Source organism: Nuphar pumila, chromosome 1 (assembly GCF_984573655.1).
Source record: "Nuphar pumila chromosome 1, dmNupPumi1.hap1.1, whole genome shotgun sequence".
Taxonomy (NCBI): Eukaryota; Viridiplantae; Streptophyta; class Magnoliopsida; order Nymphaeales; family Nymphaeaceae; genus Nuphar; species Nuphar pumila.
The window spans coordinates 4,290,399-4,307,687 of record NC_143249.1 but is presented as its reverse complement, the minus strand read 5'-3'; the positions used below and the strand labels follow the sequence as shown (position 1 = coordinate 4,307,687).

The 17,289-nt window shown below is 37.3% G+C and overlaps 1 protein-coding gene across 2 annotated transcripts in view; it reads right to left on the bottom strand.

Annotated features, from left to right (window-relative positions):
• The window catches only part of LOC149847736 (putative cadmium/zinc-transporting ATPase HMA1, chloroplastic), a 39,473-nt gene that overhangs the window by 2,351 nt on the left and 19,833 nt on the right, over positions 1–17,289 (bottom strand). Inside the window, exons 10-12 of one of the 2 annotated variants that reach the window (XM_089998337.1) lie at positions 5,268–5,484; positions 3,866–4,053; positions 3,698–3,784 (exon numbers count right to left, since the gene is read on the bottom strand). In XM_089998337.1, the coding sequence (XP_089854463.1) occupies positions 3,698–3,784; positions 3,866–4,053; positions 5,268–5,484 (492 nt within the window). Of the gene's footprint in view, positions 1–3,697; positions 3,785–3,865; positions 4,054–5,267; positions 5,509–17,289 lie in introns of both variants that reach the window. The other variant, XM_089998265.1, reaches the window with a different exon arrangement.

Sequence of the window (17,289 nt, the reverse complement as noted above, 5' to 3'; positions counted from 1 at the left end):
TAACTTTGCTTAGGATACAGTGTTACTTTGGGCCTGACCGATACAGGTAACAATACGATACTTACAACCTTGGATTGAACGACTCTCCTTCTCCAATGTTAGTGTTTCATCGATTGGTTCTTATATATTTATTCTTTATAATTTATTTTGTAAGAAATATTCTTTACATGAAGATTTTAAGAGATCTAGACATGTTTTTCAAAACGTGAAAAATCAATGGGTCACAATGCATTTAAAATTGTAAACTACAAAGTATTGTTGGCTGCTAATTTTTAGCACTTTAAAAAACATGTCTAAATATTGAAAAAACATAATCTAAAACATGTTGCTTACTAAATAAATGATAAAATTCAAATATGTAGAGACCAGTCAATGAAAAGATCAGTCATTAGAAAAGCAACACCATCTAATCGTAGATTTCAGGCTTTCCTTCGGTTGCACAGACCTCTCTCTCTCTCTCTCTCTCTCTCTCTCTCTCTCTCTCTCTCTCTCTCTCTATATATATATATATATATATATATATATATATATATATATATATATATATATATATATATATATATATATATATATATATATATATATATATGATCCATGCTAAATATGGCACAGTGCTAAATGAAACATTTTATCAGATTTCCTGTGTTTTTTTCAAAATTCTGACTCTACAAATGTAATCTATATGCTTGTTTTATAAGAATTAATTCTTGGAGGATTTGATCATAAAACCACGAGGGATGACGCTTTTATCATTCGAGGCCTATCAGGACACGCCAGCTATTCCTTTATGGAGAACCCAGTATGCAGAAAACACTGCTTATACCCTTCTTGTCCGGCGTACTCCATATATACTTCCCCAGCTCTAGAAGAAACGACTTCGCCAGGAGCCCACAACTACTATGATCTGTGGGTCTTCGATGAGTTCCATGAGCCAAGGGAGGAAAGTCATGTTGTATCCGCAGCAGAGAGAGGGACAACCTATGTCAATACCTTACTAAGAATCCTTGATGGGCAGGTATGCAAACTGGATTCAAAGTATTCTAGAATCACCACGAAGAGGACCAATGTGCCCATCATCATGATAGAGAATGAAATACCATCCAATTCTATCGGCTTTCTCCGATCAAATGCTTTTATTCGATGGAAGAGGAATCAAATCTGTTTTTTGGGAACAAAGGGTTGTAAGGCAATGGCTCAAAGATTTTGATGCCTTCTATGGAGGTCAATGAACCGATATTGGGAGGGAGAAGCTAACCAATCTCATTTCTCGGATAAGTCCATCGGTTTAGGGGTGTTCGCGGGAAGGAAAAAAAATCACTTCACCAACAACTTCCATTAGTGGGTCAGCTTGCAGCAAGGAACTCGACTTCCCTTCTTCTGTCTATGTCTGGCAGACAATCCCCACCACTTGAGGAAAAGAAGAAGGTTCGTTCGAAAGGTTTTTTTTATCCACTTTTGAAGGAAGAGAATCTGAAATCGAGTCGGCAGTCTGTCCGCTACTGCTCGTATTCTTCGCTAGGACAGAGAGATAAAAAATAAATAATAACGTTCGGCATCGAATCCCATGAAAAAGATCTAGGGATAGGAGATCGCATGGAAGGCAGAAACTGGTATGGAAAGGTCGATCATGGAGGTGTAAGAAATATGTGTATTACATGTACCTGTACCTGTGCCTGGTGAGTGGGCAAGTGGTCTACACTTGACTCCACAAGGTCTATAACAAACCGTCAATGACTGATTGAACCCAATATCACAGCGGAACCCTAGAGGCATTGGTTCTCCCATTGTTTAGTCCTCTGACCTGCCCCACTCTTCGGAGTGTTGTCTCGCATTTGAGCTCCTGGGTGAAAGAGGTAATTCAGCATCATCCCGTCTGCATGATGGGAAGATACATGGAAACTCGACCGACTAAAAAAATAAACCACTGTCAGCGCAATCTTTTTGTCCTCATTGGAGGGGCTTTCCCGAGGAGGATTAGAGCAATGGGTATAGTACACAAGCCCAAGACGGAAATCCAAATCCCAGTGTTGTAGGATCAGGCGAGTCCAAGCTAACAAACAGAAATGCCAATAGCACCCCCTAGGCCTTTTCCTTGTCAAGTGACATTCCTGACAAAAAAGAGAGTTCAACTTTTTTCAGAGAGAGCTAGGGCATTTGATCCCACTCGTTTTTCTTCCTCATCTCTGTGGTAATGGGAGGACCCAGTCCCCCACACAGCCTAACACAAGAGTACTGGCTCACCGACTTGTGATCTCAAGGGGCAAATAGTTTACCTGATTCTTCTGGTGGGATTGCTATGGAATGAACACAGTGACGGTCGGTCCCAGCACACCGACTTGTGATCTCAAGGGGCAGATAGTTTCCCTGATTTTCCTGGTGGGATTGCTATGCAATGAAATCCATGAGATCCACAAGCCCATTCCCTATTGGCTATTGCTTATACCATTGGCATGCGCCAGTTGAATCACACATGCATCTAATATCCCATGCCAAGCCCACGTTCAAGTAAGTTTTCAACATTCTTTCTCAATACCCAACCAAAACGGGCATCCGCGTATATTGGAAGGGGGTGTGTTAGATGAAACCACGATTCCTAAGTCATACTCGGGTTTAGTGGAAGATAGTGTCTGCCCACCCCCCAATGAATGGGCGTACCCAACTTTCATGTACGGAAAGTTCTGGGTATAGTATGATATTCATGGTAAAACTAAGACACTAATTGGGCACTAACGTCTGCCCCAGAGTATGTGAATAGACACTTTTATGGATTACAATATGATATTCTGGGTATAGTATGTTTTTATAAGGTTTCAAAAATCAAAGGTCTACAATTTTCATGAATTTCTGAGGCTTCAAATACCATTTTTTTAATCCAAAATGCATGATCCAAGTGTCAATTTCTAGTTAATCAATCAATCGTGCTGAACACATCTGTATGGTTAAAATTTTGAAAAAAATACCAGAAATCCAATAAAATGTTTCATTTAGGACCGTGCCATATTTAGCAGATATATATAGGAAGAGAGAGAGAGAGAGGCACTAATCTGATGTATTTCTTGAAAGGTCACGCAAACATGATGCTACTTTTCCGGTGACATTGATAGGTAAGATGATGATGATAATAACATATGCTACAACGCAACTTTATAAACAAACCATAAGCAAAAGGTACAATTATTGCATGTTCCACTTGCAGCTATAACTTTTCTAAACAATACTATAGACAAACGCTGGAAAATAGTAGAACACTAAAAGGTCCAAAAGTAAACTGTGGTAGCAAGCAAGCAACTTAGCAAAATAAGCAATTCAATCACTTATTTGATTCAAACACTTCAACAAAGCAAAAGCAGCACCTTAAGAGAATTCGCAAGCATTCAACAACATTCCTTCAATTATCATTAAGATTAGAAGTATATCAATTTAAAAAATGAAGCAAGATAAATTTGAATGGCTAATCTGAGTGGACTTAGTCAATCTGAAAATCAGTCTAGGAATTTAGGGAACGGCCAAGTGACAATTATATGCCAGTGAAGTTGCATGGACATACCCAAAAATGCTTGTCCAATTTTAGGTTTTCTGAGTCCAGAATCTATGCATGCATAATATGAAGATGCAGTTCTTGGCATAATTCATTGGAACCATATGGCCAAACACTCAAGAGGCCCATGTGTATCTAATGAGAAAAATTCACACATACCGTCAACCACAATGGCAGAAACCCCAGAACAGAAGGAAGAGAAGCTAAAATAATGCATGATAGTGCAAGTACAACACTTTGCTTCACCTGCAGTATTCATCATTTGTAGACATTAATGGAGATCAACAGAGAAACAAAAGATAACCAAAAAGCAAAGAAAAATGATACCAATAGTGTGGTTTGGCGGGCTTTGGCAATGACAAAAGGCACACCAGATATATTGTCCTGTAATAGGAGCACATCTGCAACAGCTACAGCAGTAGCACTTGCACGCTGTGCAAGCACAATTCCCACTGTCGCAGCAGCCAGGGCAGGTGCATCATTAATGCCATCACCTACCATTATCAGACCTCCATCTGTTTCATGCATTTTAGATTGCTTAGAAATTCTGATTTTTTATGATAAATAAGATGGGTGACAAAGTATAAAAAAATCAAGCATTCATTTGCTATAACATTCAGTTTAGTAATTTTTTTGGTTTAACCATCCATAACAAAAATGCTTATTTACTCATTGGAAAGCTCCTATCCCTACAAAACAACTTCAAACATATATCCTCTGCAGAAACTATATATATATAGTTACTAGAATACGAGAACTACCGTGTGAACTGCAATTTTCATGGATTTTTTGTTCTTTTCTCTTAAATCTAACCATAAGGATGTGATCTACATGCTTGGTTTTATAAAGACCAGCTCTTGAATCATCCGATTATGATGCATAAATGAGAATTTTTTGAGGCTTTAAAATCAACGACTCATAATCTTCATAAATATTCAAGCATTCAAAAATCGCATTTTTTATCGAAAATACAAGATCCAAGAGTTGATTCCTTGCCAATTCACCATGACGAGCACATCTACATGGTTGGATTTGCAAAAAAGGCGTTGGAAATGCCCATATTTCTAGTTCTCATATTCTAGTGACTCTCTCTCTCTCTCTCTCTCTCTCTCTCTCTCTCTCTCTCTCTCTCTCTCTCTATATATATATATATATATATATATATATATATATATAGTGTGTCCTCCATTTTGGTCATGATAATGGATATCATTAGTTTTGATCAATAAGAACCATACCCATTTCCTTGCAACTCTTCTCATGATCAAATTAACCCCAAGCCTGCCAAGTAGCATTCAGTTCATATTCAAATGAAGAGAAAAGGATGAGATTTGATCTATAACTATATTGTCCATGTTAAATTTTTTGAATAATAGGCAGATGTTATGTAAACATGCAGATTAGAATTTTCTCTCACAGTTTTCTACTACCTTAACTATGTGTTTTGGAAGTATGGCATATGAAAATAATCAGATCCCCAAAAGATGGAAAGTTAACAATGCTCAAATAAGAATGCACACACGTAAACAACATGCTGATGTGAATATAATCAGCACACACACTGTGTGTGCACGCATGTGAATATACAGAGAAGATAAAGATGCCAGACTTCCTCATAATTTGGTAGAATCACCATTTTAGGCAATTCTTGCCTTAAGCAGAATAGGAAAATTGTGAGAGAACTGCTGTGAAGAATCATAATAATAGCTCCAAGGGAGAGGTTTCTCACCACTATCCCTTGAGATGGCTTTAACTTGATTGAGCTTATCTTCTGGCTGCAAACTGCTGTAGACCTCATCGATACCTACAGACTTTGCAACTCTCCATGCACTTGAAGCATGGTCACCTGTTAGGATCATCAAGCGAAGCCTTGCTTGATCTCTAAGCGAGGCTATAACTCTTTCTACACCAAGTCGAGGCTTATCCTCAAAATGGAATAGTGTTACCTGCATTGCATTGCACAGGAAAACCTAAAGGATATTAATATTTTCTATCGACCTAGGAATGCTAACAATTTCCAACATGAGAATAGTAACATAACAGAAAAGCTGTATATAAAATGAACACAAACAATCTAAAAAAAGTTGACTTCTAACATGTCAGAATCAGAAGTAACTATAAAGTTGTCATTATATATTATGATTCCTATATAACATCTTTGCTTCAAAATGCCCAGAATACCCATATAGATGCCAATACTTGTGTGCTAGTGTGGAAGAATCCTGATGCTCCCACATTAAACAAATATTACATGCTACATAGTATGTAAGTATAATCGAGTTCTTCTCTTTTGAATCAAATAGATTTATATCTATGTCACATAGGTGCGGGTGTGGCACTTTAAGAAAACTTGGGTGCGGGGGTGAGGGGGTGCAGGAGGGTATATATATTATATTATATATATATATATATAATTTTTAACTAATAACTAATAAAAATATGAGCATTCAACCAAATTTTAAGTAACAAAATCAGTAATAACAATCAAATTACTCAATATCAAGTCATCAACAAATAATACACATTAGTCATTAGCATAAGCAACCACATGTCATAGGGAAAACTAAGTTCGGCTTTGCTGGGCTTGTGAAAACTCAATTCGGCTCATTAATTAGGTTCGGTGAGCTGAGCCAGCCAGCATGTTTAGGTAAGGGCCGTAAGGCCAAGTATGAACTAGGAAAGCTCGGCTCGGCTATATATATTACACATAAATATATTATATTTTAAATGTATATTATGTATAATGTTTATATTACATAGGTTTTACATGTAAAAACTCTTAAAAGATAGTTTTTTGAGAAAACGAGTCAGCTCGTGATCAACTCTTAACAAACTGAACTGAGTTTTCCCTAAAATGGGTAAATATTTTTCCAAAAATGGGCAACCACGGTGTTTAGCCGAGATTGAGAGAGAGAGAGAGAGAGGTACACAGTAACACAGGAGAAAGAGAAAAGAGATTGAGTTGAGAGAGAAAACGCAGTAACAAAGGGAAAAGGGGAAAGAGATTGAGAGAGAAAGAGAGGTAGCCGAGAAGAGAGATTGAGAGAGAGAGAGAGATTGAAGGAGAGAATGAGAGAGAGAGAGAGAGAGAATGCGTACCTGGGTTGCAGACCGAGAGGAGACAACGTCGGACGGTGATAGCTCGTAGTCGTCGCTGCGTCAAGGTCAAGAGATGGGTCGCAACGTCAGGGTTGGGAGGAGTGGGCAAATTTTTTTTGCCATAATCCTCCTCTCAACCCATTTCATCAAGCTTTTTTTTAAGTCCAAAATTTGGAAATTTATGACCCTGGGTGCATTGACCGCACCCAAGGTCAGTTTGACCCAGGGTTACCGGAAGCGCCTAGCTAAAAGGGGAAGCGCGCTTCCCCAAAGCGCGCTTCGGAAGCGCAAAACGTCGCGCTTCCGAAGCGTGGGGGGAAGCGTCCCCCTTTTTGGGGATACGCGCTTCCCTTTAATGGGGGACGAGTTTCCCTTTAATGGGGGACGAGTTTCCCTTTAATGGGGGACGCGCTTCCCTTTAATGGGAAGCGCGCTTCCCATCACGCTTCCCCCACGCTTCTCCTGTTTTTTCAATTTTTTGTATTTTTTATTTTTAATTTTTTATTTTTATTTTTTTTGCTTCCCCCTCGCTTCCGAGACGCTTCCTAGGTCGCTTCTGAGACGCTTCCTAGGTCGCTTCCGAGACACTTCCCGAATCGCTCCTAAGTGGTCCCACGCTTCCCCGCTTCCTAAAATTTTGAAAGTGCCTCGCTTCCCGCTCCCGCTTCCCGTATCGCTTCCCGTTCCCGCTTCCTCAACTGGCAACCATGGTTTGACCGCACTGGGTGCTGCACCGAAACGCGCACCCGCATCGCGTCGATGTGGGTGCGGCACCTGGTTGGCCGAATCCCTGTGGCATATATTTATATCTAAAAGAAGCTGACAATAAGTTGAAAGAGGTTGATATTTGTACAAGTTATATGTTTTGTCACCACTTTATGGAAAACTGTTAGGCTATGTCACAGGGACTCGGCAAAACAGATGCCGCACCCGCGTCGACGCGACGCGGGTGCGCGTGCGGCACCGGGTGCGATCAACACGACCCTGGGTGCGGTCAACGCACTCAGGGTCATTTTTGTCCACGATTTGGGCGTTAAAAAAAAAATCCCCGATGAAAAGGAGGATTAGGGCAAAAAAAATTTTTGCCCTAATCTCTCCTCTCTCTCCCCCTGAGCTCGAGCTCTCTCCCATCGCTGCCCCAGCTCCTCCTCTCGGCTCCTCCTCTCCTTTCGCAGGTATGTACCCTCTCTCACTCTCTTCTTGGGTCGGCAGGGGAGGGGCCGAGCACCCCCCCCCCCTCTCTCGGTCTCTTGTTGGGTCAGCAGGGGAGGGGCTGAGCCCCCCCTGCTCCCTCGTTTTTCAGCACAGGAGGGTTTTTTTTTTGGTTGACAGGGGAGGGGCCGAGCCCCTCCCCCATCTGTTTTTTTTTTTTTTTTTGGGGGGGGGGGGGGGTCGACAGGGGAGGGGTTGAGCCCCTCCCCCATCTGTTTTTTTTTTTTTGGGTCGACAGGGCAGGGGCCGAGCCCCTCCCCCATCTGTTTTTTTTTTTGGGTCGACCGGGGAGGGGCCGAGCCCCTCCCCCATCTATTTTTTTTTGGGTCGACAGGGGAGGGGTCGAGCCCCTCCCCCATCTGTTTTTTTTTTTTTTGGGTCGACAGGGGAGGGGTCGAGCCCCTCCCCCATCTGTTTTTTTTTTGGGGTCGACAGGGGAGGGGTCGAGCCCCTCCCTCATCTGTTTTTTTTTTTTTTTTTTTTTGGGGGGGGGGGGGGTCAACAGGGGAGGGGTCGAGCCCCTCCCCCATCTGTTTTTTTTTTTTGGGGGTCGGCAGGGTAGGGGCTGAGCCCCCCCCCCCCTGCTCCCTCTGTTTTCAGCAGGGGAGGGACCGAGCCCCCCACGCTCTCGCTCTCTTGTTGGGTTGACAGGGGAGGGGCTGAGCCCCCCCTTCTCCCTGTGTTTTCGAATTGATTTGAAAATTGTAATGTATTTTTTTTGTGTTTTCAGGATAAAAATGACGAATAAAGGGAAAGGACTTGTGTCATCCTCATCCCATCATGTGAGTTCTGCTGCTAGTTTTGCTGATAGTTGCAGTGGGATTGATGATGTGGGGCTACTATGGGTACATGTAGATAAACTTGCAAAAACTAGAGAAGGAGGTGGTGGAAACAAGAGATTTCGATGCAAGATCTGCGAAAGAGATTTTGTTGGGTCTTACACAAGAGTGAAGGCTCATTTGTTGAAGATACCAGGACATGGCATTTCAGTTTGCAGAAAAGTTGATGAGGCAATGCGAAGACAATACAAGAAGAATATGAGAAGAGAAAGGCAATGGCCGATTCTTCTGCAGTCAGTGTGCCATTTGCAAGCCACCAAGAAGATGCTGAAAAAAAAAAGTCAATGTAGGAGGTAGAGGAACGATACAAGCAGCATTCAATACATATGGAAGAGAAGAATTGGATAGAAAAGTTGGGAGGTATTTTTATTCTGGTTCACTCCCATTTAATGCGGCTAGAAATCCTTATTAGAAGGATTTAGTAACATCCTTGGCAAATTGTAATTTAAGTGGTTATGTGCCTCCAAGTTCAGAAAAAATAAGAACCACACTTCTTGCAGAAGAGAGGGCAAATGTGGAGAGGTTGCTAGAAATTAAAAAATATTCATGGGAGCAAAATGGAGTTTCCATTGTGTCTGATGGATGAACAGATATTCAAAGGCGTCCATTAATCAATTTCATTACTTATTTGCTTAGTGGCCCAATATTCTTGAAAGCAGTTGATGCATCTGGGGAATATAAAATGCAGAGCATTTAAAGGGATTGTTTATAGAAGTGATAAAAGAAGTGGGTGATCAGAAAGTGGTACAAATCATTACAGACAACGCTCCAATTTGTAAAAGTGCAGCGTTGAGTTTGGAGAGTGAGTACCCTCATATTTTTTGGACTCCCTATGTAGCACAGGGCTTAAATCTAGCCCTAAAGAGCATATGCAACCCCAAAGAAGAAGAAAATTCACAAACATATGTTTTATTTTCATGGATTGAAGATTTAGAAAGAAATGTCAAAAGCATTAGGAATTTTGTTGTTAACCACCATCGTGCTAATGCTATATTTAATAGGCATTCTGATTTGAAATTGTTGAAGGTCGCTGAAACACGTTTTGCGTCCATCATTGTGATGATGAAGAGGATTAAAAGAGTGAAGAATGCTTTGATTAACATGATGACTGATGAAAATTGGACATTCTATCGTGCTGTTAATGATATGAAGGCTCAAGAAATTCATTCTTGATGATGAGTTTGGGGACAGATTGATATACTTCCTTCAATTTACGCAACCTATTTGGGAAATGTTAAGAGAAGTTGATAAGGATGAGCCATGCTTCACAGAGTTTATGAAATGTGGGATAATATGATTGAAAAAATACAAGCTATAGTTTTCATGCATGAAGAAAAAAATCCTGCATTGGATGATTCAGATTTTTTTAATCATATTCATTCAATTTTAGTCATAAGATGGGATAAGAGCAACACTCATTTGCATTGCATGGCACATTCTCTTAATCCAAAATATTATGCAAATAAGTGGCGGGCTGGTGGTATTGGTTGTGTCCCTCCAAATTTAGACCCAGAGCTATCAAGACATAGAAATATGTGTATGACAAGACTTTTTCCAGAAGCATATCATCTACATCAAGTCACACAAGAGTTTGAAAAAAATTCATCTTCGAGATTATATGCACCGGCATTATTCGCGAGAGAAGAAGATAATATAGATCCTATCACATGGTAGTCAACATTTGGATCAGAAACACCTCTTCTGCAACGTCTTGCATTAATATTGCTATCGCAGCCTGCTAGTTCATCTTGTTGTGAAAGAAATTGGAGCACATATTCTCAAATCCACAACATGAAGAGAAACAAACTCACCAGCATGCGTGCAGAGGATTTAGTATATGTTCATTCAAATCTTCGATTACTTTCGCGAAGCAATGATGAATACAGGTACTAATTTGCTCTCTTAGTTATTTGATTATTTCTTAGTTTTCATTTAAATATACTTGTATTGTATTTATCATTTTCAAATTGGGTTTATAATGCAGACAAGGAACATCCAAATTTTGGGATGTAAACCCAAAAAAGTGTGACTTCGAGGGAGAACATGAATTCAACGTAACAAACATGGATTTAGCTGAGCCCAGTATTCTTTCTAATGATGCATTTGATGATGAAGAAGAAAATTATTAGCATTCATTGTTAGAAAGTGACTTGGAATACATTGGGTTCAATAATGAACCCATACTTATGCACGTGGAGTGCAAATATACCCATTAAAGGGAAACAACATAAGCACATAATGTGCTAACACATAAAACCCATAAAAAGGGAAAAATATGACATAAAGTCATAAGTTGCATATCATTGAAGAATAATGGAGAAGAGGTAAAAACCCCATTACAATGGAGCATAAGCTCCCTCAAGAATACAAAATACAAAGGGGAAAACCCCTATTTATAAGCATGAAAAGGGACCACCTTGGGGGCTCCCAAAGGGGACGTTGGAGAGCCCCCAACGGTCACATTTGTGACCGTTGGGGGATCCCAACGTCACTTTTGGGAGGCCCCCAATGTGGTACGAAATCCAAAAATATAAAAAACAAAAATAAAAATAAAACAAAAATTCCAATGCATATTCCAATTGGAATGTGCGTAAAATGCTAATTTACAAGAATACCCTTGAGGGTATTTTAGGAAGATAAAATATATATTTATATATATATATATAAATAGAGATATGTATACATATATATATATATATGTATACGTATCTTTATATATATATATATATATAAATATATATATGTACATTTAAGGATCAACATATTTTAACACCCCCCCTCAATCTTTGCGGGGAAACGAAAAGATTGAACAAAGGGCAAGACTCCAAGAGGCTCCGGCAAGAATGCAATGGAACTTGAAAAGGCCTTCCTCCTATTGTCTTCAAATTTCCCGAACTATCCAGGGTACTTCTCTTTGTCCTATCTCCAAGATCCTGTGAAATAACAACAAAGAAACAAGTAAAACAAATCTTTGTACTTTTATTCAAATGGAACATTTCTGACTAGCACAGGTTAGAAGAGATGCAAATTATGCAAAAATGACACCAAAGTTTCAAAATCATATATCATGTTTAAAACAAAATGAGCGGAAGCAAATTATGCAGAAATAAATTGCAAGAATGCATGATGCATTCATAAGGTCCAACGTTGGACAAATATAACCCCATAATGGGGAATAACAAAATGGTCCACTAAGGGACACCACAATAAGCCTACGAAGATGCATGATATACATAAACATTATTGAATGAGGGCTCAAAAAGGCTATAAAGAGCATATGCATATACTTATCATGAAATGAATTAATACTCAAAGAACTCATTAATGAACATGCTTCAAACATGTAATGAAGTGCCAAACAAGAGAAACAAAGTCTCCAAGCATACTTTAGGCAAAATAAACCCAAGAGTTCACAAGGTTTTAAAATCATTTATGAAAGACATACTTAATACACATTTTGCATATAAGGGTGGCAAAAAACCATAAGCACTTAATATATAGATTAAATGCTACGAAATCAACTTGATATGCATATCAAAAATATGATTTGCTTGAAAAACACAAGTCATGAATGAAATTTTGCAAATTTCAACAATAGTTTATCCATTACAAACATCTTCCTCATTAGTCCTCCAAAACCCATAAATCAAGTGTATAAGCTACTAGATCAAGAATATAAAGCCATTAAAGGCCAAAGACACACACAAAGGTGTGTAAAAGAACCTTTTGTCTACATATAATAATACTTGAAATAAGTGCATCTACGACAAGAACAAGAGAATACATGCCAACATGGACTAAAAAGTATCTTTTGTCTACGTAAAAAAAATACACTTAAAACCAAGTATGTTCAGCTACTAGAACAAGAGTAATAAGCCAACCATGGGCTAAAACATAATACATCTCTTGTCTACATATGATAGCACTTGAAATGAGTGAAATAAGCCAACCATGGGCATACATCTTAAGCGACTAGAACAAGGATACAAACGCCAACATAGGCTAAAAATCACACACCATGGTGTGAATCAACGTGCCTTGTCTACATATAAAAACACTCAAGACAAGTGTGTTCAGCTACTAGACCAAGAGAGCAAAAGCCAACAAAGGGCTAAAAACACACGAAGGTGTAATTCTTGTCTACATATGATGACACTTAGATAATGGGCATAAAAGGAAAAGACTTTTAAGGCAATAAACTTGTAATGAAAATAAACCTCGAATAAAACAATACTCCTTTTAAAATGAATTCTCATAACAATAACATGCATGTAAAAAATATCTTCAACAAGATACTATAATCGATAAAATAAAATTCTTGAGAACAAATGTGTGAACATACACACACCAAGAACACTTAGAATACTTGTGCAAAATCACAACACAAAATCATAAATGTGCAAATGCACTCATAAGATTCATAAACAAGAAAAGGTTGGGCAATAATCCCAAAACCCTTGATTTTTAATATACCTTAAAACATTTAAGGTTTTAAAACACCATATGTCCATCACATTTACATAGAAGCATCCATAATATCAATGGCCACAAGAGAAAAAATGAGTGACACACTCATAATTAGAGATCATACAACAAACCATTTTAGAGTCCCAAGGTGGTCATAACTCACCTCAACAACCATCTATAATATGGAAGGTGGACAAACTAAAATGATATAACACGAGGTGCCCATAACTCACCTCAACAAACATCTCTAATATAACAATAATAAGGCCAAATAAAAGATGCATTAAATGACATGTGATGGACAAATATAAATGCCACAAAAAGGCAATAAACACTTAAGGAATCATTTTTCAAAGAAAAGAGGACCGATTAAAAAATTGAATCAAAAGGTCCAATAATCAATAATGTGCTTTATAACAACAATTTTGCATAAACACAAATTATGCTTAATCTTCAAACAAGTCATTTATACCAAAAAGGACTTATTAAGCAATAAACACAACAACATAAAGAATTCATCAAGACAATCAAGCTTTTAATCAAAGAAATCATAAGAACCGTAATGGTTCACAAAGAAGGCTTTAACACAATACTCAAGGAATGAATATTTAAAACACTTGAAAATTTATAAATTTGGGATTAAATCCCATACAACAATTTTTAAAAAACCTTTGATTGTGATGAGATATGCGGAAACATTCAAAGTGCTAAAAGCACTTACAATGATTTAAAAAGGACTCAATATCTAAATTCATTATATTTTTCACAAAAATAAATGTGCATAAAGGCTCCATAATGCAAAAATGTCTACGAAGAAACAATACACATGTGAGCACAAAAGGCTTTATAAAAGATGTGCACGAAGGCACTCATACAATACTTGAACAAATACACACCAAGGTGTAAACAAACATGCACTAAGGCATGTATTTCATAAAAAAGAGGGAATGCATACAAGCGCAAATATTTGAGAAACAAATGTGCACAAAACACAAAAAATACACAAAAGTGAGCAAGTATGCACTTTATAAAAAGAGCAATGCTTGAAATTCTCAAACTTTAACAATTGCAATTGAGGACAAACCAACAAGTTTCGAAACCAACAAACTTTAACAATTGCAATTGAGGTGTCAATGTAGGCATTTTTAAAAGATATTATTAAGAGGTTTCGAAACCTTATGAAAAATACAAACCAACAAGTTTATAAAGATGAAAAATGAAATCATTTATACCAAAAGGATGCAAAAGATGAACTATGCACTCTATGTAGTGTGAGAAATTCCTTTTAAAAAATCTTTCCTAATGGTTTATCATAAACAATTTTTTCAAAAAAGAAACATTGAAAAACTTTTAGGAGTTCTTATAAGTTATCATTAACAAGAACTACTTTAGGATTTAACAAAGATTTTTAGATGTGAGAGATTTTCATATAAGGATTATATCAAATTTTTCAAAAAATGCACTAAAATTCATAATCAAAAGAGGAACTCAAATCAAATTAGGGTTCATATGAGAGTTAAGAAATTTTAAGCAAAGATCATTACTTTAGCAAGAAATCATATATATAATTTTAAAAATTAACTTATAGGTCAATCATGAGATAGTTATGTAAGAATTATAAATCTCACATAATTGAAGGTAATTTTAAAAAACATAAATTGCTATTATATGCGATGAGTAGTTCGATAAACACAAATTATATATTTGAACAACAAACGAGTTCACCAAATTTGAGGGAGATAATTTTAAAATATACGAGCACACGAAATGTGAAAAGACATAATTCAACTATCATAACCATTAAACGAACAAACTATATGCAAGAAACATATTTTCAAATGCATAATATTTTAAGAAAAGGGATACATACCGAATAACTTCAAAGAAAAAAGGAAGAGCAATGAATACTTCACCATTTCTTGAGCGACACGCTTTCTGTTGCACCAAAGGACAACCCCATCGTGACCTCGCTCTGATACCATGTTAGAAAGTGACTTGGAATACATTGGGTTCAATAATGAACCCATACTTATGCACGTGGAGTGCAAATATACCCATTAAAGGGAAACAACATAAGCACATAATGTGCTAACACATAAAACCCATAAAAAGGGAAAAATATGACATAAAGTCATAAGTTGCATATCATTGAAGAATAATGGAGAAGGGGTAAAAACCCCATTACAATGGAGCATAAGCTCCCTCAAGAATACAAAATACAAAGGGGAAATCCCCTATTTATAAGCATGAAAAGGGACCACCTTGGGGGCTCCCAAAGGGGACGTTGGAGAGCCCCCAACGGTCACATTTGTGACCGTTGGGGGCTCCCAACGTCACTTTTGGGAGGCCCCCAATGTGGTACGAAATCCAAAAATATAAAAAACAAAAATAAAAATAAAACAAAAATTCCAATGCATATTCCAATTGGAATGTGCGTAAAATGCTAATTTACAAGAATACCCTTGAGGGTATTTTAGGAAGATAAAATATATATATTTATATATATATATATATAAATAGAGATATGTATACATATATATATATGTATATTTAAGGATCAACATATTTTAACATTCATTACTTCATCAGGATATACTTTGGTATGTAATTTAGTTCTTTTATGCAATACTTATTTGATTGATATTTAGGTCGATTTATGTAATTGCTTTACTTATTTGATTGATAATTTGATATTTAGGTTGATATACTGCATGCATGATGAATCATATTATGAGTTTATGACAATGTTTACTATTAAATGTTAAACTATTAAAACTTCAAAATTATATATATATATATATATAATTATTTTTTTTTACATTTTTGCCCCTGCCGCACCCCCGCACCCGGGTTTTTTGGAAGTGTCGCACCCGCACCCATGTGACATAGCTGTTAGGTATGAATATGTCAAATGCATGTGACTCGATTGGTGAAATAGTATATCTCTCCAAAAAGAAAAAAAGGTTGGATTTTTAGGGTTATACCAGGGATGCCTCCTCAGTTCGAACCAGCCTCCTTAAACCCTAGAGAGATAGAGAGAGATAAAACCCTAAAATCGTGATCTTTTAAGTTCGTGGTCTGCCCTTGAGAAAGGTAAACACATCAACCCGTAAATTCCAGATCTTTTAAAATCATGATGTGTCTTCCATTTTCCCGCGAAGAAAGGGACTAACGGGCCTGTTTGTTTTGTACCCATTTTCACGTTAAAATGGGGTTCATTTTCCCATCATATGTGAGACAAACACACATAAAGCCCATGTTGTGGCGTTGGCCCCACTTTGGTGCGAAAGAGTAGGGAAAGTGAAATACTTAGAAATGCGCTTCATGAGAAACAGAGGGTTGCCCGAAATAGTTCTATAAACGCAAGCAAGTTATTAAAAAAAGACCTATAACGATGGTCGCAACTGCTCTTAAAGGTCATTTTTCTGTCATGATCATTAGCAGGGTCAAAGACCGCAGCTAAAGGCGCTTTTTAATATAGTTAGTGCATGTTTGCACATCTAACTTGCACCCAATTTTTTGAGAGTCGGACATTACTCTCTCTCTCTCTCTCTCTCTCTCTCTCTCTCTCTCTCTCTCTCTCTCTCTCTCTCTCTCTCGTGTGTGTGTGTGTGTGTATTGTATGTGTGTGAAGCAAATGTGCAAATGTCGACAATATGGATAAAAAATATTATAAATTGACATAAACTTTACTTTTTTACTAATATTATGATAAACAATATCGATTAATAAAATTTTGCAGATCAAACCTTATAGATATGATCTAAATAGTTTTTTTAATAAACGCCATGTTCTATATTATGTGATGTACAACAGGCTTTTAAAGAACTTCAAAAATCAATGACACACAATGCACCAAAACTTTACAACTGAAAAACAAACAATTAGAAAAAACAGTTTTTAATGACAAACAACTCAATTGAAAACATGTTTTCTTAACAAATGAACCATGATAAACACCTATGGGATCAGATTGAGTGGACAAAACTTGCACCTACAAATTTCTGCTAAATAGTATAGTAATGCAATTAAAAGCAGATATTTACCCTTCATATTTCACCTTCACCTTCTCATATTTCAATGCAGTTCTCTTTTTTTGCATGTGATTTAATCTACTATGGCATCAATACAGAA